Source organism: Artibeus jamaicensis, unplaced genomic scaffold (genome assembly GCF_021234435.1).
Source record: "Artibeus jamaicensis isolate MK-2021 breed Jamaican fruit bat unplaced genomic scaffold, CSHL_Jam_final contig_477, whole genome shotgun sequence".
Lineage (NCBI taxonomy): Eukaryota > Metazoa > Chordata > Mammalia > Chiroptera > Phyllostomidae > Artibeus > Artibeus jamaicensis.
This window is the reverse complement of record NW_026521854.1, coordinates 3,695,168-3,717,995: the sequence shown is the minus strand read 5'-3', so window position 1 is coordinate 3,717,995 and position 22,828 is coordinate 3,695,168. Positions and strand designations below refer to the sequence as shown.

The 22,828-nt window shown below is 56.9% G+C and overlaps 1 protein-coding gene across 1 annotated transcript in view; it reads right to left on the bottom strand.

Annotated features, from left to right (window-relative positions):
- Positions 1 to 1,224: 1,224 nt before the first annotated feature.
- The window catches only part of PEBP4 (phosphatidylethanolamine binding protein 4), a 245,740-nt gene continuing 224,136 nt past the window's right edge, over positions 1,225 to 22,828 (bottom strand). The window contains exons 5-7 of the mRNA XM_037152670.2: positions 14,280 to 14,325; positions 11,890 to 12,003; positions 1,225 to 1,518 (exon numbers count right to left, since the gene is read on the bottom strand). Of these exons, the coding sequence (XP_037008565.2) occupies positions 1,274 to 1,518; positions 11,890 to 12,003; positions 14,280 to 14,325 (405 nt within the window). The 3' untranslated portion in view covers positions 1,225 to 1,273. The remainder of the gene's footprint in view (positions 1,519 to 11,889; positions 12,004 to 14,279; positions 14,326 to 22,828) is intronic.

Here is a 22,828-nt window from a genome sequence, read left to right as displayed (position 1 = left end):
CAGGGCCCCCCTGCTTTCTGGCTAATGTGGGTCCTGGCTCTAAGAGGGCACTAATGCAGTGCCCAGCTGCAGCCTGCCCCTTACGTCTGGGGATTTCGAGGCACTTTGCACACACAAGTCACCAGCATTGCTGTGCTCTAGCCAAGGAAGGGGGTGGTGGTCATTAAGTCTTGGAGGGAAACTGAGCAGAGATTGGAGGTGCTGACAGGACTGGAGTTGGGGGTGGGCAGTTGAGATACTTGAGGCTGTGAAAGAGACTGTAGTTAAGAGATGCCTCCAAGGTATCCTTGGAGGGGAAGCCAAGAGACATTCAGAAGACATCCAGGGAGGGAGACAGCAACGTTCCTTTTCCTGCAGAAGCCAAGGAGGTCTTCACAGCTTTCTACAAGCACAAATCAGGTTACATCCCCTCTCTCCCTCCAGTCCACATATCATTGCATGATTTCCCATTGCTTTCAGGGTACAGTCCAAAATTTGAGCATTCAAGGCCTGGCATGTTCTAGTCTTTGCTCACATGTCCAGGTGGCCACACTACTGGCCTTTTGTTTCCTGGGAGATGCCACCCTCAGCCCTGGTAGCCATGGAGCCCCGAGGTGTTCCTTCTATTTGGCACGCTCTCTGCCCCATGGCTACTCGTAGTTAACCTGTACCTGCTTTTCAGCCCTGAAGTTAAACATCACTTCCTCCGAGAGGCCTTGCCTGATCCCTCTCCCCAGTCACAGCAAGTCCTGGCACCCTCGGAGCACTTGTCGCGGATGCCGTAATTTGCTTGTGGTCATCTGATGAGTCTTCCGCTCCCTCCTGGGTTCGTGAAGCAAGCCTCCGCTTTTGTCTGCCCTGTGCACACATGGACCCCCGTACTTAGCAGAAGGTCAGGCACACAGTAGGTGCCCACAATAGTTGAATTGTGTTGAATGTCGGAGCTGGAAAGGACCGTGGTGATAAACCAGCCGCCCCTACCTCTTCTTCCCACCTCAACGTTATGTCTGAGGAAGCAGAATGAAGACGGTGGGTGACTGGCTCAAGGTCCCACAGTGCACTCCAGTGACAGTCCAGGGCTGGGGGTCTTCACCTTCTCCCTGTCCATCTAGACCCCTGCTCCCAACACAGCCCCCTGTGCTTGTATTCACAGGCCCCCATCCTGGACATCAGTGGAGTTCCTCCCCTTGGTGTTTGAAGGAGGACAGGCTAGGAAATGAAATATCCAATCACTGAGACCTGGGAGATATTTTTAATTGGGGAGAGAAGGGGTTCCACACCCAGAGGCGGCTTCTCACCCAGACCATAGGTGGTGGGCGATGTGGATGCACACCGGCAAGGCAAGGCCTGAGGCCTGTTTGGGTTTGTATGTGGGCTCACTGCTCCCTCCTCCGGGGGGAATCTGGACATTGCCACCTCCTCCGCCCCCGGGAGCTCGGACTGGTGGTGGGTCCATGTGATTTTGGGTCATGAACTGGGTGGCTGCTGCAGGTTCCTTCAGGTTGAAGCGTGTCAGAAATTGGTCCAGTTGCCAAGCGCCTAGAAGGACAAACAAACCACAGGGAGGCCGTGAGAGAGAACCATGGACTGCAGAGCTGGCAGGGTGAGAGGGAGGCCAGCTCTGGTGGCGTGGAGACAGCAGGTGACCTCGGCCACTGGGCTGAGAACCTGGGAGTGCCTCTGGCTCCTAGCTACAGGGACTCCCCTGGGTGTTGGCAGAGAGCCTGGAAAGGGGCTGTTCCCCAGAAGACAACGGGGACCTGGGGTCTGGACTGAGTCAAGAGCGGCCTTTGGTCTCCATCCCCAGTGCCCTTGGTTTTGCATAGTTCTGCCTCCTCACGCACACGCAGAAGGGAAATGCCTGGTCAGGTGGTCTGCGCATTTCCTTCACCCGCCCCCTTTTCCTGCAGGCTTTCTTGACCCCATGACTGAGGCTTTCATGCTTCTGCTCTTCACACCTGGTCACCCCAGCCACTGGGGTGGAGATGGCCCAGGTGTGTCTGGGCCATTCATCTGGCCTCCTCTCCTCTCTTGAACCCCAAACACCGCCTCGGAGCCAGGAAAGGAGCCCTGGCTGTGGTAGCAGCCAAGGAGAAGGGGGTATGGCCAGGGCCCCTTCTCCCTGCTCCGGGGCACCTGGATCCTGGAGGGGAGCTGAGTGTGGGCAAGACGTCTCCAGGCTGGGACCTGGAGAAGCCCAGTCAGTGCCCAGGTCAGAGGGCCCTCCTTGAGGGGAGAAAACACAGGGGCATTGGGGGAGAGCCATCCTCTAGGGCAAGTATGAACAGGCCTCCTAGCAGAGCAGGGAGGGCACAGCCCAGGGCCCGGGGGAGGGGCTGAGGGAAGCGGTCAGAGGCATATTCCCACGCTCTTGTTTCCCAAACCTTGGGGCCTCAGGCACCCTTGGCCGATGGTTGCCAGAGAAAATAGAGGACACCCAGTTCAATCAGAATTCCAGATCAACAACAAATCATTTGTTAGCGCATGTTTCATGTATTGCATGGAGCATACTTACAGTAGAGAATTCTTTCTTGTTTATCTGAAATTCCAATTGAACTGGGTATCCTGTATTTTCTTTCCTCTTTAAAAAAACATCTAGTCACTTTTCCTGGGTGAAGGAACTGCTCAGGGAAGACCTTGTCCAGAGCAGAGCTGGGTAGTGGCCAGTCCAGCCTGGGGCTGCGGAGGACAGAGGTGCACGAAGAGAACAGGGCGAGCAGCCGGCACCCTGGAGGCCCTCCCCCAGTCGCCCGCTGGCCCGCCCATGGTTCTCTGTCTGCACTCACAACCCCTTAGGGTGCTGCACTCCATCTACCTCCCTTCTCCACAGGGACTGTCTGCATTTCAAAGATATTTTCCAGGGGAGGACAATTTTTAATCCAAAGAAACAAAATAATGACAATAATAATGCCAAAAATAGTAATAGCAGTAAAACATGGACATAGAGCTTTCTGTGTGCCAGGCACGGTTCTGGGAACCTCACTCGCATTCATCCAGTTCATCCTCATGAGGAGAAGGGAGAAGGGCCTCTTCAGGTCCCTTCCTCTCCTATCGGGCTCAGCGACTGTGCTCTCAGATTGGGCTGGAAAGCAGCAGTTTCAGGAGTCCTCTTGGGGCCACTGTGGCCAGGCCCTGGAAAGAGCCTCACCCGTCGGACGTCTGCTGCTGGGCTGAGGTGTGGCACTGACGTTGTGGGGGCTTCCGCTAGGAGGCCTGGCCTGTGCCTTAACACTCAGGGAGCCTGGCTGGCTGGGAAAATATTGTGGGTTTCACAGCCCTGGGAGAGCCTGTGCATATGTGAGCACGTGTGTGTGTGTGTGTGTGGACACTTGTTTGTGTGCACGCCCATGTGTAAGTGCATGTGCACGCTGGGGAGGGGCTCTGGGTGAACTGGTGTGTGGCGGGCATGGGGACAAGGGGGCCTTCCCCACCGAGCAGGGCAGGAAGGAACCTGGGTGGCAAGGAGGGAATTGAAACTCATCACGAGATCAGGGCAAGTGGCGGAAAGAAATCCCCTGCACCCCGAGGGAGACCTTGCTCCCTCTGCAGTGGTGCACCCTCCCTCAGCTCAGATGACTTCTCTGATGGGGCCTGGGTGGCCTTGGCACCGTCACGGCTCCTTCCCTGTCCCGTGTCCGTCAGTCCTGTGGTTCTTGGGCTTCTTGGGCAGCTCCTCAGAGCAGCCCTTCTGTCCCTCAGGAGAGTGGGGACAGTGCCACCGGCCGCTAGCCTCATGCTGCCTCCTCCCTTGGCTTGGCTGTGACTCCTTACACCCCCGTTTCCTGCCACAAAGAGTAAGAGGAACTGACCCTGTGAGTTCTAGAAGGAATGAGGGTGAGTCAGACCCTCAGGGGGTGCGAGGAGATACGGGGAGCTTGGAGGTTGTGGCTTCCATGGTCACTGTGTAGAGGAAAGCCCCATGCTGCATTGGCCTGCAGGTCCCCTGAAGAGCCCAGGGCTGCTGCCTGCGCCCGGGCCCCTCCCCCTGGCCCCTGGGCCCACCCAGGATGGGTTCTTCCAGGGACAGGGCAGGGTGGTGCCTGCATTTCAAAGGCCTCCGGCTGGAGGGAGAAAGAAGTGGGGTGTCTGATGTCTGCCTCCCGAGCCATCCAGTGACTGGATGTAGAGGTCTGGTCTTCTGGTCCTCTGAGGGCAGGGCTGCCACATGTGATGAGCAGGCGGATCCTGACCCAAACCTAGGGGGTAACGTTCCCATCCTGCAAAATCAGACTCAGGCATCCTCTCACCTACTGGTTGGTGCTGATGGGGAAGGTGTTAGTCATCAGAGATTAGATGTTAGAGATGTTACAGAAGTGGGCCAAGGGGAGACTTCGGGAACCTTATCTAAAGCCACCAGGGGTTCCTGGGCCGCCACTGTGTGCCTGGTCTCTACCAGACATGGTGGGGGGGGGCGGTGAACGGGGGGGGGGGGAATGGCCCTTGTCTTTAACAAGCGGGAGAGCGGCCCCAAGCATTTGGAAGCTCATTTGAGTTGGAGTTCTGGGGACTGACTACAAAGGCTGGGGTTTTTGTAAACAGCTCCAAGGCAGGTCTGGACACTCACTGTCTCCACCCCCAGCTCCCCAGACCTGCTGTGCTCACCACTCTTTGGGAGTGGTTCACCCCAGGGTGGACAGCCCCACTGAGCCCATTAGGGTCAACCAGGCACCCACAACATAGAGAAAGTGATGCTACACCTCATCAGGCAGCCCCTCCCTCGTAGGACTCGGGAGAACAGGGTAGACAGCTCCTCCACTCGAACGTGGAGACTCTAAGCTGAAGAGAATCTCAGACCCTGGGGTCCAGGCCTCCGAGTACCGACAGCCTTGTCCTGGGGTCTGCTAAGCATGGGGGAGCGGAGCTGACTCATCCAGGCCCCACCCTGGCCCTCAATGAGTTCATAAGACAATTAACACCGGACTGATAAGCCAGGCCTTCGAAGGGTGGCCTTGCCCAGCAGCACAACATGTCCCTCACCTCCCACAGATGAGGTCCCACCCCCAGCCGCACCCCCAGTCTCTCCAGCAGGCCCACTCTTAAGACTTCCTGACAGCATAGGAAAACTATTTCCTGTGTGTCCTTACTTACTCTAGCCAAGAGACATGACCCACCTGACCTGTCATTCGGTCTTTAATAGGCCCCAAAGTGTCTCCCTCTCAGCCTGAGCAGTGGGGGTCGGGAAGCCCTCACTGGGAGGTGGGCTCTCACTCAGGTGGGCTCTGGAACAGGGGGTGGGGTACTGAGCCTGGGGGCACCTCCTCGGGGCCACCATGGTCTCTGCTGGGACCTGGGGTGCGTGGCTCGAAGCTGCCCTGTCACCCCAGGTAGGTGAGCTGTGTCTAACCAAGGCGGCCACCCTCTTTTCTCTGGCCTGCCCCTTTTCGCCCCCTGGGCAGAGGCACCGTTGCTTCCCGTCGGGGGACAGTGGCCCTGAAGACAGAACCAGAATGGAACGCTAGCTTGAAAGCCACCCCTCTGAGTGCCAGGCTTGGACGGTAATTTGTCTGGCTCTTCGCGGGGCTGGCGCAGTGATAGAAGCGCTGATGCCTTTCTTCTGAGATTAATGGTGTCCTGGCGGTGGTGGGCGGGAAGCCCCAGTCTTTTATTTTTTTGTGCTGTTAAATGACATCCAGAGACTTCCATGCAGGAGCTGAAAAGCCCATGTTCTATCGCATCCAATTACTCCTGGAGCATATTTGCTGAGTGGCTGATCCTGTCAGTTTGAGAGGCTGGGGCAGAGGGGACTGACCACTCTGACTTCGGAGGGAGTGAGAGGCTGATGCTGGGAGAGCCCGAGGTGGGGAGGGGGAACCAGCTCCTCTGGAGAAGAGGGCCCAGGAGACCCGGAGAGGGCAAGCACTCTCAGCGGCCCAGTCAGCAGATCACCCCCCTCTCGTCCTGTGGCTGGGTGGGTGTGGGGAAGGAGTGGAGACCTGACGCCGTCACTCCAGGGTCTGGTGGTGGTGTTGGCTGGCTGGCGGTCATCCGTGGTTTCCCCAGGATGTGCTCAGTGTCGCTCTGGACTGCCGATGCTGGGCTTGACCAGGGCCTGCTGCTCCAAGAGGGCTGCGGGGCCTGCGAGGCAGCAGGCGGTTTCCGGCCGGGGAGCCTCCCCGAGAGTCGCCCAGGATGGCCCCATCTGAGTTGCTGCCAGGTCCCCAGTCCTACCAGCTCTGCCGGGTGGGTGGGTCCCTTGGGAGGCAGGAGAGGGCTGCCTGGCACGAGCCCACACAGTGACTCAGGGGCTGGGCCTGGGGGGTTCTGGGGCCTGGCCAGGGGAACCACCGTGGGAGGTCATGGTGGGGAGTGGAGCTGTTTTGCAGTGGGCTGCATGTGTCTGCGTCTGTGTGTGTGTGGGGTGGTGGAAGGGGGTCGGTCTCCAGGCAGGGCTCCCGTCCCTCCACTTTCGCGTACACCGTGGTCTGCTTGCCCCTCGCTGCCACGGAGCCTGGTGCATCTCCTCCCAGCGTCTGTCCTTCCACACCAACGCCTCCGCCTGTTGACTCTGCTCAGAGCTCTGCTGTCTTCATGCCACTGGCCTGTGCTTTCAGACATTTCCACATAGCATCCCTTGTCTGAATCACCCGCGGCGCCCCACAGGCCTTCGGTGCCACAAGCGAGACAAACCCCAGTGGAAGGCAAGTGTCTGCCTGCCCCTTCTCTCTGACCCCTGTGGCTGGGTGGCTCCTCGAGAGCTGCTGCATTTAATCCACTGAGGTTCTGGAGGAGTGGAGGTTATGGCTGCCTCGTCCAGAACCCCAGAGAGACCCCTCTCTGCCGCCTGCATCCCGCTTTGCCAGGAGCAGTCTTTCTGCAGGGCTCCGAGGCTGCCCTGTGAAGCGGTGACCAGAGTCCAGCATGGCCCATTAGTTTCCCTGGTGCGGCTGCACTCTCCTGGGCTCGTGGCCTTATTGTAGAGGTTTCTGGAGCAAGTGGTGGCACGTCATCTTGCGGGACAGAGAGGGGATTTCCCTGCCAGAGGAGCATGAGGCCAGCTCGTGACACCTCTGGGCGAGGTGGCTGAGGCATGGCATGGGGCAGAACACAGCTCCATACAGCGCTCAGCCATGGGGAAGGGGCGTGCGGTGCACTGCCCTGGGTGGGCGTTGCTGCTGGCCGAGGATGCCGGGGGCAGCGGGATGGTCTCGCTCCCTCTCTGTCCCCACGCCAGGGCCCAGAAGTCTGGTGGTCTGGGTGGGAGGAGAGGGCATGTGGGCGGGCTGGTGACAGGTACAAAGAACTTTGCTCCAAAAGGCAGAAGAAAACTAATTTGCTATTAACCGAGGACCCTTGATCAACCAAGCCACTCACTGTTGCGGGCTTCGCATCCTCAGTCACCCGGGGGGAGGATGGCCACTGTCCCACCCACCCCGCACTGCCAGGAGGTAGGGTGAGAGAAGGCCAGGAAGGCGCAGGGCAGGCTGGTGGACAGGCTGGGCACGTAAGTGGCCCTGCCCGTCCGGCGTGGAGACAGGGAGGGTGTGGATGCCGAAATCGCCCTCTGCGGCCACGGTGCTCACAGAGGTGGCCGTCTTTTCAGGTGTTAAAGGAAGTTGACAGCGACATGTTTGTGGACGTGGGGGTGTGAGAATAGACGGATCTGTGTGCTTGAGGCTTGTGAATGTGCATGTGTGGGTGGGGCCCGTTCACAAACACACTGACTGCAAGTCCACTGTGGGCTGAGCACCGAGACCGGTGGTAGAAAGGAAACGCGAGACAGACGTGAGCTCTTCCTGCAAGGAATTTATAGTCTCACGGGGAAAAGAGGGCCCATACAAGTGAAAAATGACTAACACAAGAGAGATAAAGGCAGGTGACTAAGGAAGGCCAACAGAATGTTAAGTGGGTGCCTCAGAGGAGTGGGAGAGGGCAGGTAGGGTTGGCTGAGAGGAGACAGCCTGAGGCCGTGCCGGCTCCAGACCTGGGGAGGGGAGCCTCGGCCTCTGGGGCACACAGTTAGTGACCCCAGGCCCATGCTCTCCAGAGGGCGCCATACCGGGTCTGCGCCCTCCAGCGCTCCCCTCTCTTTGGGCTGAGGTGGTGCTGGAGCGGTGTGAATATCTCCCTGCTCTACCTCTGGGAGCCTCCCTGGGCGACACAGCCAGGGGCCAGGACTCGGTCCACGAGGTTCACTTCTGTGCCGGCAGCTCTCGCAGCTCCTGCAAGGTGCCTTGTCCTCAGGGCTCCGGGCATTGTCCGGGTGAACGTGAACAGCATTTGTGAAACACGCCAAGCGTGGCGGGAAAAACGGTGTGGACAGGAGGGAGTGGTGTACAGGCAGCAGGAGGGAATGGGAAGCTAAGACGTCATAAACCATAAGCAAGAGAATTAGGGGTCCTCTTCCAGAACCCTTGCCTTTTGGGTAGTCCCAGAAGCCCAGGACCAGATTGAAGGTCCACCTGCTCGGTGGTTGAAGGACCACCGAGAAGTGGGTGGGGGTGGCGGGCAAGTGGAGCCTGCTCGCCTGCTCCCTCCGTCTGTCTGGCTAGACTTGGACCTGGGGAGAGCGCGGTTAGCTGGGAGCAAATCTGTTCAGGATGACTCCGTGGCAGACCAACTAGTCTAACCCCTTATCTTGATGATGTAGAAATCGAGGCCCTAGGATGTGAGGTGGCTTGTCTCAGGTCACACGGGAGTGTGGGTGCCAGCATCTCCCATTGGCTGACCCCACGTATGTTGTCCTGGAGTAGAAGAACAAACAGGTACCCTGGACAGGGTTTCAGCCCCTGGATCTGAGCAATATGCCCCTGCCCCGCCCCCACCGAGTCATACAAGTTCAACTGAAATAATCTCACGTTCTCCTCTCATCCTAAACCTGTTATTATACCTAAGCCCCAGGGTGGGGAAGCGGCCCCACAGGACTGGGGCAAGTTAACTGTCCTCCATGAATCCCCTCCACCTGGCTCCTGCACACTGGCCTGTCCCCTCTGCTCTCTGGAAGGTGTTCCTGCCTGCTTATCCAGCGACACAGTGGCTGCTTGCACCACTCACACCCCAGGACACACCGCTCCTTCCACAGATGCCTTCCCACGGAAAGAAAACTAGACCGAGCCAACCCCCCGGGCCTGTGCCCTTTGGCAGGGCCTCACATCCTGGCCCCCGGAGGGCTGGCCCAGCCCGGGGCCCTGGGAGTCCCCTAAGCTCTGTGCAGGTGCTTTAGAGGGCGCCAGGCCTCTCAGAGCTCTCGAGTTGTGCAAGGGCCGCTTGTGCTTTTGCAATCAGCCCTGCGTGTGTCTGAGCCAGGCACCCCCACGCCTCCTGGTGCCTGCCGTTCTCTCCTTTGGTCAGTTCTGCCCACCGCTCCAGGTTAGTCAGCTCTGAGGAGGGGTTGGGGCATTTCTTCCCCCGTGGGAACCAGCTAGTGGCTGTCCCTGGCGCCCGCCACAGTTGCACCTCTGCCGGGGCTTCCACAGCCTCCCTCCGATTTCTTCTTTCGTCACGCCATTCTGCCCCCTTGCAAGCCGTGCTCCTTCTCCCTTCTTTTTTTCCTTTGTACATCTTTGCACCTGCAGCTTTCCCAGCCCAGAGCTCCCTCCGCTCTCTCCTTCACTCAGGGATTCAAATCTCCTCCTTTCCCAGCTCAGACCCCACCTGCTCCTCCGAGCCGCAGGGCGGCACAGGCTTGCAGCTCTTCTAGATCCACCCCTCATTTTCTAGATGAGGAAACTGAGGCTCAGAGAGGTTAGGTGGTTTGCTCCTAAGCCAGATCACTAGCTAGAGACTGGAATCCAGATGTTCTCACCCTGTGGTAAGATACCTTTGCACCTTTTCTGGCTGACAAGGGCAGGTGTCCTGGAGGGAAGGGGATCTTCGGAAGGAAAAAGACTGTCCCTAAGTCTACGCATTCTCCAGTTGTCCCAACCACCAGAAACACACAATTAAGTGCTTAATTATTAGATAGCTGCTCTGCATTGTTACTTTAGTGTTTCCAAAGTCGACTGTAAGCCCCTGGAGGGCAGGGGACAACTCCCGGTGCCACCCTGGCCTCTCCACAGCCTCCAGCACAGCGTGGAGCCTGTGGAAGGCACCACACAGTGGGACCTGTGCCCTGGCCGCAGCTTTATTTGGAAAGATAGTTCTCCCACCTCCATTTCTGGTGGTGAGCAAAACAGCGCAGAAGCCAAAGGGACTCTGCCCAGATGCAAGTCCAGTTCCTGAATGTTCAGGTAGATGAAAGGTGGGTGGCAGTGGGGTGCACAAGAAACCCCGGTGTTGGCAAAGATCCAAAAGGGCTAATGGTAGGTTACAGGCCCCACAAGTCTCCAGCATCCTCACCTGCTTCCTTTCACAGGACCAGCGCGCAGGCCGCTGCGCTTTCTGGGGGTGGGCTGCAAGTAGACCTCGGCCCAGCGCGGCAGGGTTGACCGTGTCTTTGGCACACACCCTCCCTCCTTTGCCCTCTTCACTGCTCCCCCTGGCGTTGCCGGATGCTCTCCTCTTCCCCTCCATCCGGCCCTCAGAAAGCACTTGATCCAGTGAGGGGCTGCTTTAGGGGACTGTCTGAGCCCTGTCCTGTCCAGAGCACAGCACTGGGACCCTGAGGTCTAACGTGGGACTCAGAGGTAACGCTTTACTTCATGAGACTCCCACGTGTGGGGGCGAGGTGGGCTCAGGTGCTGATTCCCAGTCGCAGAAACCGGGTGGAAGGGGCTTCAGGACGTCTTAAGCGAGATGGGGATTCAGACACGTGGAGAAATTGATTTTGGCCTGGGCAAGTTGCGTTTCTTCCCCATCTTTCTTTGTATCCAAACCTCAGCGCGTCTTTGGCAAAGCTTCTGAAGCAGATTCACAAACTGGCAAGGTGCTGAGGGTGCTGGGGAAGGTTCACCAGAGGAAAGGTTGCCCTGGGTCCGCTTCCAGGGCCGCTGGAGCCTTCTGTGATTGGCGGCCTCTGCCTAACACACCCAAAGGCTCCGCAGCTCAACCAGGGCCTTTCTGGGCCCCGCACTCCTCTCCTCTGGGGCCTCAAGCGATAGGAAGGCTGGTAACAATGCCTTCGTGGCTTCCCAGTGAGGAGAGGTTGGTCTGGGTCACTGGGTGAGAGGAAGTGGCTGACGACACCTGACTACCCACTGGCCCTCCTGCCGGTCTGGGAGATGTGCATTTCGTTCTCTCAAGTCGGCATTTGTGTGTTCCCCATTGTATCCCCTTCCCTCAAGTGGGGGTGGTGGTAGAATGTGCGTGATTTGCCTTGTTTCCCATTCTCCTGAAGAGGAAACTGAGGCCCAGAGAGGGGCTGAGGCTCACATAGTACCAGGCGAGTCATTTGTGGCATTACAGTGGCCAGGGGTCTGTGGCTCTTCCTGCCCCCCTGTCCTGGAGTAAGAGTGAGGCCAAGAAGGCTGGGTGAGCCATTAGGGAGCAGAGGAGGGAGGGGTCCTCTCCAGAGTGCCAGGAGGGTGGCTCAGAGAGCTGGGGGGCCGTGGCTGGGCAAGACTCTGCCCCACCACTGAGGTGGCACCAGACAGACAGAGCAATTAAAGACCAATGAAGACAGACTGGCAGGGTGGCATTCCAGGGCCCTCCTGCCCAGGTCGGACTCAATTATAGGGTACAATTACTTGCAGAAGTGTTGTGGGTAGCTGCCTGCACATGCCATTTGGGGCTGCGGGAGGGAAGCTTCTCTCCCTGGCTCAGTTTCTCCCTTTGGGACCTGCCCTTATAGACCCCTCCACCCAGACAAAGCTACCATCTTGGTCTATGGGCCTTACTTCTGTCCAGAGACCATATCTGATGCCAGCTTTTCCTTTAGGACACGCCTTCCAGTTTCCCCCCAAGAAACACCACTTTTTGACCTTAGCCTTCAAGGCTCATGGATAGAGGTCAAGGTCCCAGTAACTCTTACTAATGCATGGAGTATCCAATCCATCCCAGAATTTACCCTGGCTTTGAAGGACAGGAAGGCCTTACCTGGACTTACGGTTTCTTGTGGAAGGAGAGAGATGTTCTGTGTTGTCAGAATGTAGATGAGGAACTGGTAGCGGTGGAGGCCAGTTCGTGGTGGTGGGGTGGGAGGCTGGTAGGCTACGGGCAGAAAAAGGGAGAGAGGGTGGGCTCCACAGGCCACAGGACCCCAGAAGCTCTTGGCTGCTCTGGGCAGGAGGGAAAGAGAGTCATTTGTGCCGTTCCCTGTCCCAGCTGACCCCCTGGCATCCCAGATGGGGGCTCGCCCACTGCAGACCACTAGGGTTTGTCTTCGGCAGCACCTCTTTGTCAGTAGCTTCCTTTAAGAAGCATGTTTTTGAAGGTGGTGGGGGAGGAGGAGCTGTGATCTCTTTGAAGGCCTCAGGTGCTGGTGGGCACCTGGGCCTTTCTGGGCCAGTGGGTATTCTTCTCTCTCTCTCTCTCTCTTTTTGCTTTAGTCTATCCTGATGGGTTTCCTGCCTTGAGAAAAACCCATCTTCCTCTGAGTACATTTGGCAGTGGGTTTTTATTTATTTTTTCATCATTTCCTTATGAACTCAATCCCCAAAGAACCAATTTCTTGGCTGGATCCAGAGGATCTGGAAGTGGTTACGGGGGTGGGTAGGACTCGGTTCAAAGGTTTGATCATGGAAGCTGTAAGACCTGGGTGCTTGGGGCGATGGGAACCAGCTCAGGCTCTTCCGGAGAAGGCCGTCTCTCTCCCTTTCACTCTCCGCATAGGAGGCAGATCTTTTCTGGGGGGAAGATGGAGGAGGGATATCTCAATTCTTCCCCAAGACTCTGCAGGGCTCCGGGGCTTTGCAGGTCAGACCAGGCTGTCTCAGCCAGGCCTACTTCCAAGAGTGCTGTGCCTCTTTCTCCTCCCTTGGCTCTCTTCATCTCCCTCTCCAAGGAGCCAAAAATCTTCCTGGGGGTGGGTGGGGATGGAGTGTTTGCAGTGAGGAGGCTGGTGGGAGGGAGTATTGGTACTTTATGGCCACCTCCCTCCCCCGACCATCAGACAAGAGCCACTTGCTGCTGACGCTGGTGGAGGGCTCCTCAGGCTGCCCTTCCGGCCCCGGGGCCTCCCGCCTGGCCGCAGCCAGGGGATTTCCTGACTATTCATCTCTCCCTGAATTTTTGGATTGCATCAGATGTGTGTGTGTGTGTGTGTGTGTGTGTGTGTGTGTGTGTGTTCGGAGTGAGAACAGTACAGGGCGTTCCAGGAGCCATGTGGGTTTGTGTGACTTGGGGTCTACATGGGGCAGGTGCATGTGTGCTGTGGCTGTTTTGGGGGGGGTCTCTGTCAGTATGGGTAAGTCAGCGTTTTCTCAGAAACGCGGCCAGCACTGAGAGAGACTTCTGGGCATAGGTGGGTGCCACAGTGTCTCTGTATTCGTGGTGTGTGGCTGGGCCAGCTTTGGGCATGGCAGGAGGGTGTGTGGGTGGCCAAGTGCACGTGAGGGTGGCTGTGTCCCAGCTGCCAGAGACCGGGGACAGTGACTCATGGGGTAAGGCTGGAGTTGTAACCCATTGGTTTTATGCAGCTGGCAATTGTCCTCAGGGAGATGCAGACTGAATCCCTTTCACTAGGAGGCTTCCCCGAAGACTCCCCCTCTGGAAGTGAGAGGAGAGGCATGGGGAGGAAGAGAGGGACATACAGGTAGGACCAGTTCTCGGGGTCAGGCCCTGGCCAAGTGCTTCCCTCATGACATCTCTTTGACCCTCCCCACAGTCTGGTAGGCTAGGGTGGGCACTGCCATTTTCTCTGTGGGTAGACTCAGGCTCTGGGAAGTTGAGTCAGGCCGACACTGAGTGGCAGAGCTGTGGTTTGAATCTAGGCCCTGCTGGTGCCTGAGCCATGTTGATTTATCGAACCATGACGCTCCATTGGTCGTTTCGCTCAGCCCTTAGCCGGAGGCCAGCCCGCCCCCTGAGCGCTCCCTGTGGGTTGTGGAGGGCTTGCTCTGGCTGTCGGGATCTGAGGGGAGGGGGAGCTGGTGGCGAGGATGGGCTGAGGAGGGGAGGCATCAGAGAAGAGGAAGGTCTAGCAGACACTCTGTGGAACTCAGGGCAGGAAACCAAAGAGTCTGGCAGCAGGGGGGAGTGACCCCGTCCATTGCTCCAGGAGAGCCCTGCACTAATGCTGGTGACATCGCACTAGCTGTGTGACACAGGGCTGTTGGGTCTGCGTCTCGCTTTCATTCTTTGTACAATAGAGATGTTGATGACAGCGACTTTAAAAGGAAATGGTGAAGATGAAATCAGAGTGTACATGTAAACTCTTGTATCAGTGTATTGTGCACTGTGAAGTCTCAACATGGAGCGGCATCGCTGCCTGGCCAGCGCCGTCTTTGCCCTGACTGAGGGAAGGGGCCTCACAGGGTCTTACTCACGCGATAACTCCTGACCCTGTATCTTCCCCATCTTCATGTTAGTGCCCTGAAACGAGAGATGGGAGTGAGTGGGAATGGGTTAATCCTGGACGGAGGGGGCAGAAGACACGCGGCTGCTTCGGGGAGACATTGTGGGGACGAGCTGTGGGGTTCAGAGAGGTGTCTCAGGGGATCCAGGGACAGAAGACAGACACGGATGTGACGGAGGGTGGCTGGGTGGCAAGGGGTGGACCCTTGACCTCCAGAGGGGCCTGAGAGGACCCTTCCCGATGGGCCGGCTGCCCCATTCTTGCCATTTATGCCCTGAGACTGGACACAGGACATACTCTCAGCCTGTGGGGCCTGGTCAGATCTGAGGCAGGGTGGGCAGTCCTCAGGCTTTGCTAAGCAAGACCATCCTTCAGGCCTTCAACACAGGAGGCCGGCGATGGCCCGGAACAACCAGAAGAAGGGCTGGGGCAGGCGGAGAAGGCTGAATTCTGAGGCTGCTTCTTCCCCGGCTTCCATGGAACTCAGCCCTTACTCTGCAGGAAGATTCTGTGGCTGCTGGGACAGCCTCAGTTTCCCTCCGTCTTTTTCTTCCCCTCTCTCCTCCCCTCCGCTCAATGTCTGTGGGATAATGAGGCGATTCTGGGGGCGGGTGCTAATTAATGTTTGTGCATGACTGGGAGATGCTCAGATGAAAGGGACTGGAGCCGGGCTCCTGGGTCCGTGCCACAGCTCGGGGCCCCGGGCCATGCCAGGGCGCCCTGCGGCCCCTAGGTGTGGGGTTTTACAGTCTTAATGACGGTGATTAGCGCCACTCCTCATTGATTCTGCCAACACCTAACTGTGTTCTGGACACCTTTCCACCAGGCCCCTGCTCCTCCCCCCACAGAGGTTCTCGGAGGGGGGGCGGGGTGTTCAGGGTGGCCTTGGAGGGGTGGGGCTAAGTGGTAGGGGCTATTGAAGGGGAGCATGAGATTTCCCCTCAGTTCTCTGTGGAACATACCAGGGTCAGCCTGGTGACCCAACCTTTAGACCAGTTTACTTTTCAGAAAACTAAAGGCCTGCCGCCCTGTTCTAGAAGGCCCCATCTCTCCCCTTTAGGCGGCAGCTTGCCTGCCCACTGTTCTCCCTGTGGGCCTCCTTTGGTCTGGATGGACCTGTCCACCTCTGCCCTTCCCACTTTGCTTTCTTCACCCCAGGTAGGTGAGGTCTTACTCTCTTTGGACATCCTTCCGCCTCTCTCACCCCGGTCTTGTCTGCTTGGGGGTGTCCAGGCGGCCCTCGAGTTCAGGCCCTCAGACACAGCAGAACACACTCTGGCCTCGCCCTGGCCGTTTCTCAGCTCAGTCCCCTGGCTCCTCCAGGGTCGGGCCTTGCCTCGTGAGGGACTGGCAGGAAGCCCAGGGGTGGCAAGGGGCTGAGATGCTGTGGGTGCCAAGGTTGGGGGAAGGGCTGGGGAATAGAGGCTCCTCGAGACTCATCTCTCCTGGGAGAGGAGCTAAGGGCCTGAGGCCCAGAAGCCAGTCTCCCAAAATAGCTCTCTGGCCACCTTAGCAAGATGGAGAGAAGGCGGCAGAGCCCAGGGAGGCCCGGCCCAGCCCAGCCTGGCCCAGTGGGTCTCTGAGCTCCCCACTTCGCCTTCATTCCTTTTCAAGTCAGTCCAGCCAACGGTTTGTTTAAACACAACAATAGCAACCTAAGCTGGCTGTTTCTTTTCAATTCCCCACTGGCTTGGGTCCCACCCAGAGTGATAAACAGGCCTCTCTCCTCTGTGTGGTGTGGGAGGGGTGAGGGTGGGGGCTGGGCCTGTAAGGTCAGGGAGTTAGTGTGTGCAGAGGCCGTGGAAAGTCTGATTTTCAGCCTCGATCAGGGTGGGAAGGCTCTCCTCCCCACCCTTTCCCTCTGGAGAGTCTTTTCTCATCAGCTGGGGCCAGCTTGGCAAAGATGGGTGCAAACCTAGGAACTCGCTATGGAAAGCCCGCAGCCCTTCCTGCTGTCGTCCCTGGGCCCGCTGCCCCTGGGCTCAGCAGAGGCAGCTGCTGGGGGCCCTGAGCAGAGAGCTTTAATGGCCTTCAGAAGCTTTCAGGTCTCTGGAGCTTGCCATACAGGCAGGCGCTGGTCCTTGCTGGGAGGAAGAGCAAGGAAGGAAGGCTCTGAGGAAGGGCCACGTGTGTGGTCAGTGTGGCTGCTATCGACTATCGTTGGGGTGAGCACCAGCTACATTCCCTTCCCTTACTGGTCTGTCCTGGCTGTTGGGTGGGGGAGCTAAATTCTGCCATAGAATCAATGCCTGGGAGGAGGCTTAGGAAACCAAATTCAAAGGGTGAAAAAAATGAGCCCCCAAAGAGGTCAAACTACTCATCTAGAGCCTCGAGATGAGCAAGTGGGAGAATCCCAGAATGTTCTAAGGAGGAAGGACCCTTAGACCCTTTGACTTTGAGACCTGCTAGCTCAGGGTCTTACGCCTTTTGACCCATGGTCCTGCCTTGTGCTGCATTTTTGTTGTGTGTTTTTTTCAGTTTGCATCTTCTTTTGTGCTTATTCTATGACACTGTGACAATCCTATTGCCTTTCTAGGAGGCACTGAAAAACCACGAGTATTAAAATACCTAGATATTACCAGGGGCTCTGATAGAAATGGTCGCCACCCCACACATGAGCTCTCCTGAAGCATCCTTGTGGATTGCAGGATCACACTTAGCCTGCAGTCACCTTAGAAAGCTGGATGTCTCTGGGGGATGGATGAAATTCAGGGATGTTTCCAGAGGAGAGAGAGGGAGAAATCTGTCCTGAGCACTTCCCAGGTAGTGTAGACTGGACTGAGTGAGGTAGGTGTCCTGAGGGTAGAAGATGAGCCCCACATTTGAGGGACAGACCCCAAACCTGTGAAGTCTGAGCCGAGAGGAGCTTCAGAAGGAAGGCCTGCAGGGGGGCAGGGGCTGCCGAGAGCTTCCCCGAGCCTTGCTGCCACGCCCGGCCCCCACCCCAGCCCCCAGGTTGCTGCTCCTCTTTAAGAAGAGGCTGGGGCACAGACAAATCCTCTTTTCCCTTACTGCAGCCGAAACAGGTTGACATTTTTGAAAGGAACTTGTCTAAATGCTAAGGTGAACAAAACCCCAACAATCAGGAAATAATTGCAGAAAGTACAAACTGTGTAGAGAGAACTTTCAGACCATCTGGACCACCAAGGGGCCCAGGACAGTTTTGCAGGCTTCGGGACAGGCACACTCTGGGCTCTGGGCCTGGAGTTGGCCTGGGGCCTCCTAAGTGCCAGGGACTGGACGGCCATGAGAAGGCAGCTCATTTCCTTATCAGCATCCTCTGGAAATGGGGGGCCTGATACTCCTTACCCTACCAGTTAGGGGAGGGGAGGGGAGGAGAGGCGGAAAACTGCGCACTAGGACCCTTAAATGCTCACGATTTATAAAAATAGTCTCACGTTTTTTTTTAGAAGTTGGTCCCCAGTTCACGTGTGTACGTGTGTGTGTACATGTGTGTGGGCACATGGGTGACTGCTTGGCGTAGAAATTGGCACAAATTATTCCAGTTGCAGAGAAGGAGCTCAACCCTATGGACACTTTGGAGAAATTTCTGGGTTCATAGACCCTGAGGTTTGTTCTCCCCGACCATGGAACCTACTGCTTCTCTGTGCAGATGGTTTGGAACTGGCCTGAGAGATGCTTAGGAAAAGTTGGGACTCAGCTGAGTCACAGCAGCTTTGTTCTTGGACCGCAGTGATGCAGACGGTCTTACCAGCCGTGTTCCGACGGACATATCTCAGGTCAAGTAGAAAACACAGTGACAGAAACTGGGCACCTGCCCCACCACTGTGACCTGACCTAGGTAATGAGCTTTCAGTGTTTGTTCCCTCAGGGCACTGCCCAATGGATGGACTTAACGGTAGGTCTCGAATGGGAAGGGCAGAGGTCCATCTCCCCATCTGAGACGACCGGAGAAGCCTCCCAAGGGTGGGGGCTACATCCTGCCCATGTGTGTAGCCTATAAGATGCTTTGCACGTGGTTGGGGTGGTGGGCACTCCCAGCGAGCTGGCCCGTCCCCTGACCCTGGCTGTGTCAGTGCCTATGGCTCCACTTCCGACTGCCGCCCCTGGCCTCCAGAGCCCTCCGCACCACCTGCGCGGTGGGCCAGACACGCTGTGGTAGTAACAGGCCCTGGCAGTAGCTCTGAGCCAATGGCTGGTGGGAGCTGGTGCGTGAATAGATACTTCAGCCCCTTGCCTTCTGGGGGATGATGGCCAAGCAGTATATTTCACACTGGCTGTGGGTACCCAGAGTGGAACATGATTGGTCATGAATTTTGATTTGGCGTCTTTATTTCCCTGTCTTACCCACTCCCTTACTGGTGCCTCCCCTGTGTCCCCTTGAAAAGAAACTATTTGTGCCCTGGCCGGTGTGGCTTAATCAGCTGGGCATCGTCCTGCAAGCTGAAAGGTCACGGGTTTGGTCCCTGGTCAGGGCACCTGTGAGAGACAACAGATTAATGCTCTCTCGCACATCAGTGTTTCTCTCCCTCTCTTTCTCCCCCTTTTTCCCTTACTCTAGATTCAATAAAGAAAAAAACAGAGAAAGAAAATAAACTACTCGCATGAGAGTCTCAGGGTCTGCTGCTGGGAGAGGGCCTGACGGACATTCCAGGGATGAAGAGAGAGGCGCGGGGCCTCTGTCCACGCCGTCACAGGGAGTTAGCCTCAATGCCGGCATGGGAGTCTGTGCTCCCAGCCCTCTGTCCCGGTCTCCTTACACAGGAACACACTGCAGCCACCTCCGCCAGGACTCCCTGCCCTCCAGGCCCCAGAGCTCCCTGATAGAATGGGTCCCGATCTCTCAAGCCCTTAGAGAACTACAAACAGATCTGTTCTTTGTTTCTCGTCCTCATGGACAAGAAAGCCAGACTGCTATATTTTCTGAGAACTGAGGGTCCACAGACACCCCTCGCCTCCCCATGCGAGGGGGCTGCTTCAGATAAGGGCCCTTTGGGACATGCTGGCCAGGCTTCTGGAGGTCTGATGGATGGGGAAGGGGCCTTCCTGGCCCAGTGCAGGGCCCAGCAGGGAAGCCAGCCCAGTTTCCTCATTCTGCTTCAATTACCTGCAGGCAGCTGGCCGCCCACCTGGGTGCTTGTGAAGGCTCCGGGTACTTGGGCCTGCTGACCCCCGGAGCGGAGGGTCAGCCGCACATTTCCCCGAGTCTGAGTGAGATGATTTAATCTCTCTGCCCACCTCCTCTTCCCATCTGGACAGCAGGACTTAATCACAGCGGCCTGGCCACAAGCCCCAGGCAGAGTGGGCAGTGCCACTCTTTGAGCTCTCGGTGGGGGGCCATTAGAAGGGTCCTAAACTTGAAAGGTGAGGCACAGAAGGACTCATGGAGACAAGGGAGAGTGGAGGGAGAAATGAGCAGAACAGAGCCCTTGAGGGGAGGGGTGGCGGAATGAAACCGCAGGGACAAACGGCAAAGAGCCCTGGGCCCTGGGGCACGGGCACCGATGGAGGGAGCTCCTTGCTACTTCGCAGAGCGGCCTGTGAGCTGCCAAGTGGCAAAGGAGCCAGGCAGAGGCGCAGGATTGGAAGGTGCCACCCAGCAGCCTGTGTTCCGCCCTTAGCAAGGGCTAAGCGAGGGGAAGGCGCTGCCAGCTCCCGGGCTGCCTGAGCCCCGGTGGCCGTGTGGAGAGGACCCAGCCCAGAGACGGGGGCTGCTGCAAGGGAAAGGCTGTGCTCTGGCCATCCTGCGGCCTCTGCCTTTGTGCCCTGGGGCCGGGGAAAGAAGGGCCGGCCACTGCAGTGGGCAGAACAGAGTCTGTGGGCCCTCCTACGAGTGTCTAGACTGCAGAGTGGAGGGTAGCCCATTGTGTTGTGCCCCAGCTTCCCTCAGGAAGTGTTAACGTCTAAGGCCTGGTAGCCCCCTCCTGGCATCCTCACGGGCAGTGAGTAGGGACTGCACGCAAATATCATTTTTAGAATATACCAACGATGGCCAGCAGATTCTGCTATCGTGTCACCGGTTGGCAATAGGAATGTGTGTCTTGATTCCTGGGGTGGCTTCCCTAGGTCTCCACATGCCACCGTGCAGGGGGGTGTGGGATGGCTGAGTGGGGATGATCCGCTTCCTGGAGTAAGTAGTTACCCCGATGAGAGAGCCTCCGCCCAGCCTTCTCCACAGTCCATGACACTGGGTTAAGTCAGAGGCAAGATTTCCCAAGGCCCAGGTTGGCTGCAGCTTACAAAGTACAGGCCGCCCAGGTCCTTTGTTCCAGGCCAGGTGGAAGAGCACGTGGCTCCCAAGTAAGTCACGCTGTCCAGCACCTGTGTGTATGTGATAGTATCCGGCAGAGACGTGGCCCCGAGGAAAAAGGGCTGGGGAGAAGGGTGGATGAGCGAATCAGTGAACGAGAAGAGGTAGAAATGGGAATGAGACCCGTTTCATGGTATTGAGGAGCCCATGGTCTAGTTAACTTGACAAAGAAATAATTATCCTGGGCCTAAATAATTGAAGTCTACAGAAAATGCTGGAAGAGCTCAGAGGAAGGAAGTGTAACTGCTAGGGGCGGTCACCAGGGAAAGCTGTTGGGAGGAGGCTGTACACACTGCTTGGGCCTTGAAGGATGTGCAGCGGTTTTTCAGTTTTCTAGTGGACAAGATAGGGGAGGGGAGGGGCAGCTGGCGTTGAGGAAACTGCATAGACAAGCAATATGCAAGTGCGTGAACAGGCATGAAAAGGACACTCGGGTCTGGAAGGAGCTTAAGGCTGGAAATGTGGGCCGGGATCAGGCTTGAATGGCAGGCAATGCTTCTGCTTGCTGGGACTCAAAGCTATCAACCACCTGAACTTTGGGTCTAGAGACCCTGGGCAAGACTGCTCTTTTCCAACGGCCCCATCAGAACGGGCTGGTGCAGCTGCACCTCTAGTCAAGAAGGGGCCTGGGTGGGGCCAGGCCGGGGGATGCGGCAGACAGAGGCAGCTGGGCCCCGTCACCGTAGCCTCACTCAGAGTGGGTGAGTCTGGTATCCCCAAACCCCAAGTCCCCCTTTTACAAACGGTAACTTTTTTTCCAGGTCATTAAAGTACTATGTGTTCATTGTGAAAAAAATTTTAAACATGGGGGAAAAAACTAGCAGGAAAACGTCTCCCCTGGGCCACTCCACGGAGAGATGACTAACTGCCTGGAGAACTTGTGACCTTCTTTCTTTGTGCTCAGGTCCCACAGTTTCTCGTCACGTGGAGCCAGCTTCCAGCCCCTGTCCCCTCCGGAGCCTGTGCTGGCTGGACTCCCGTGTGACCTCCTGCTCAGGGAAACGTGCCCCAGTTACTGTCAGCGCCTGAAGCTCGGAGAGGGGTTTGGACCCCAGAAGCTGGTGGACCCACACCATCTTGCCCCTTGTCTGTTACAGGCCACCTGTTCTCTGAGTGTGGCCCCAAGGTAGGGTTACGAGGAGGGTGCGGAGGAGAAAAGGAATGAAGGGCACAATGTGTGGTCTCATTAAACCTGTCCCACTTAGAAACAGACCGGAAACAGTAAGATATTTCTTAATATTGGTTGAGAGCAAGTATCAGGAGTTGATAGCTAAGTATAATTATTATGCATCGACATCAGTTTAGACTAAAAACTGCCAGTTCTAGACACAGGGAACAAATGCCAGAGCCGTTAGTATCAACAGCAGTTTGCTAGAGTGCTGCATTTACCTGGAATCCCACAGGGAGCTGGGTATTCTTCAAAGCACACTTCCCTGATCTCTTGAATCTTATATTTTTAGCCCTCCAACTCCTTTTATCTCAACTATTTTGGATAATGATCTTATTAAAACACTGGTTCTTCTTAAACGCACGTGGAGAGAACCTTTTGTGTTTTAAACACCTTTGTGGCTGTCACAGTGAATAAGCGACTTTGGACCCTGCTGCAGCACCGGGCCACAAAGCCGAAAAACAGATAAAAAGAATGGTCATTCAGGCGTCCGCCTGTTCAACCCTCCTTAGGAGCCAACCGTTTAATATCTACGCAGTGGTGGTCAGCACTTAAAGAAAGGGGAATCACCTCTCGCGGCAGGCATTCGGCATTCGGCATTCTGCGTCTTGACGCAAGTTAGCTCACTCTGGTCCCCGCCTTCTAGGGCATGGTTTTGCTAAGCTAGGTGACCCTCGGGAGCCCCTATACCAGGAGGGCAGAGGCCTGCTGCCCTCGGACGGAGCTGTGTGTCTTGGGCCCATTTCTGGCAGCTATAAGAACTGTGGAAATGCAGTGGAAGCAGCCCCGCTCGATTAGGGACTGTGCTGTTAACACAGCCGTTCTAAAGGGCAGCCTGGGCTCCAGTCCAATGTCATTACCAATCAGCTACATGACTTTGAGCAAACCCCCAAACTTCTCGGCGCCTCAGCTCCTGGACCTATCAAGTGGCAATGGTTAATGGTACCTGCCCTGGTTCCCTCAGAGTGGCTGGGGAGATGAAATGAGGAAACAAAATATTCTGAAGTCCCGCAGTGCCGTCCAAGTGCACAGTGGTTATGGCTCCCTTTCCCGGGACTCAGCGGAGGAAGGAGGGGGCGTG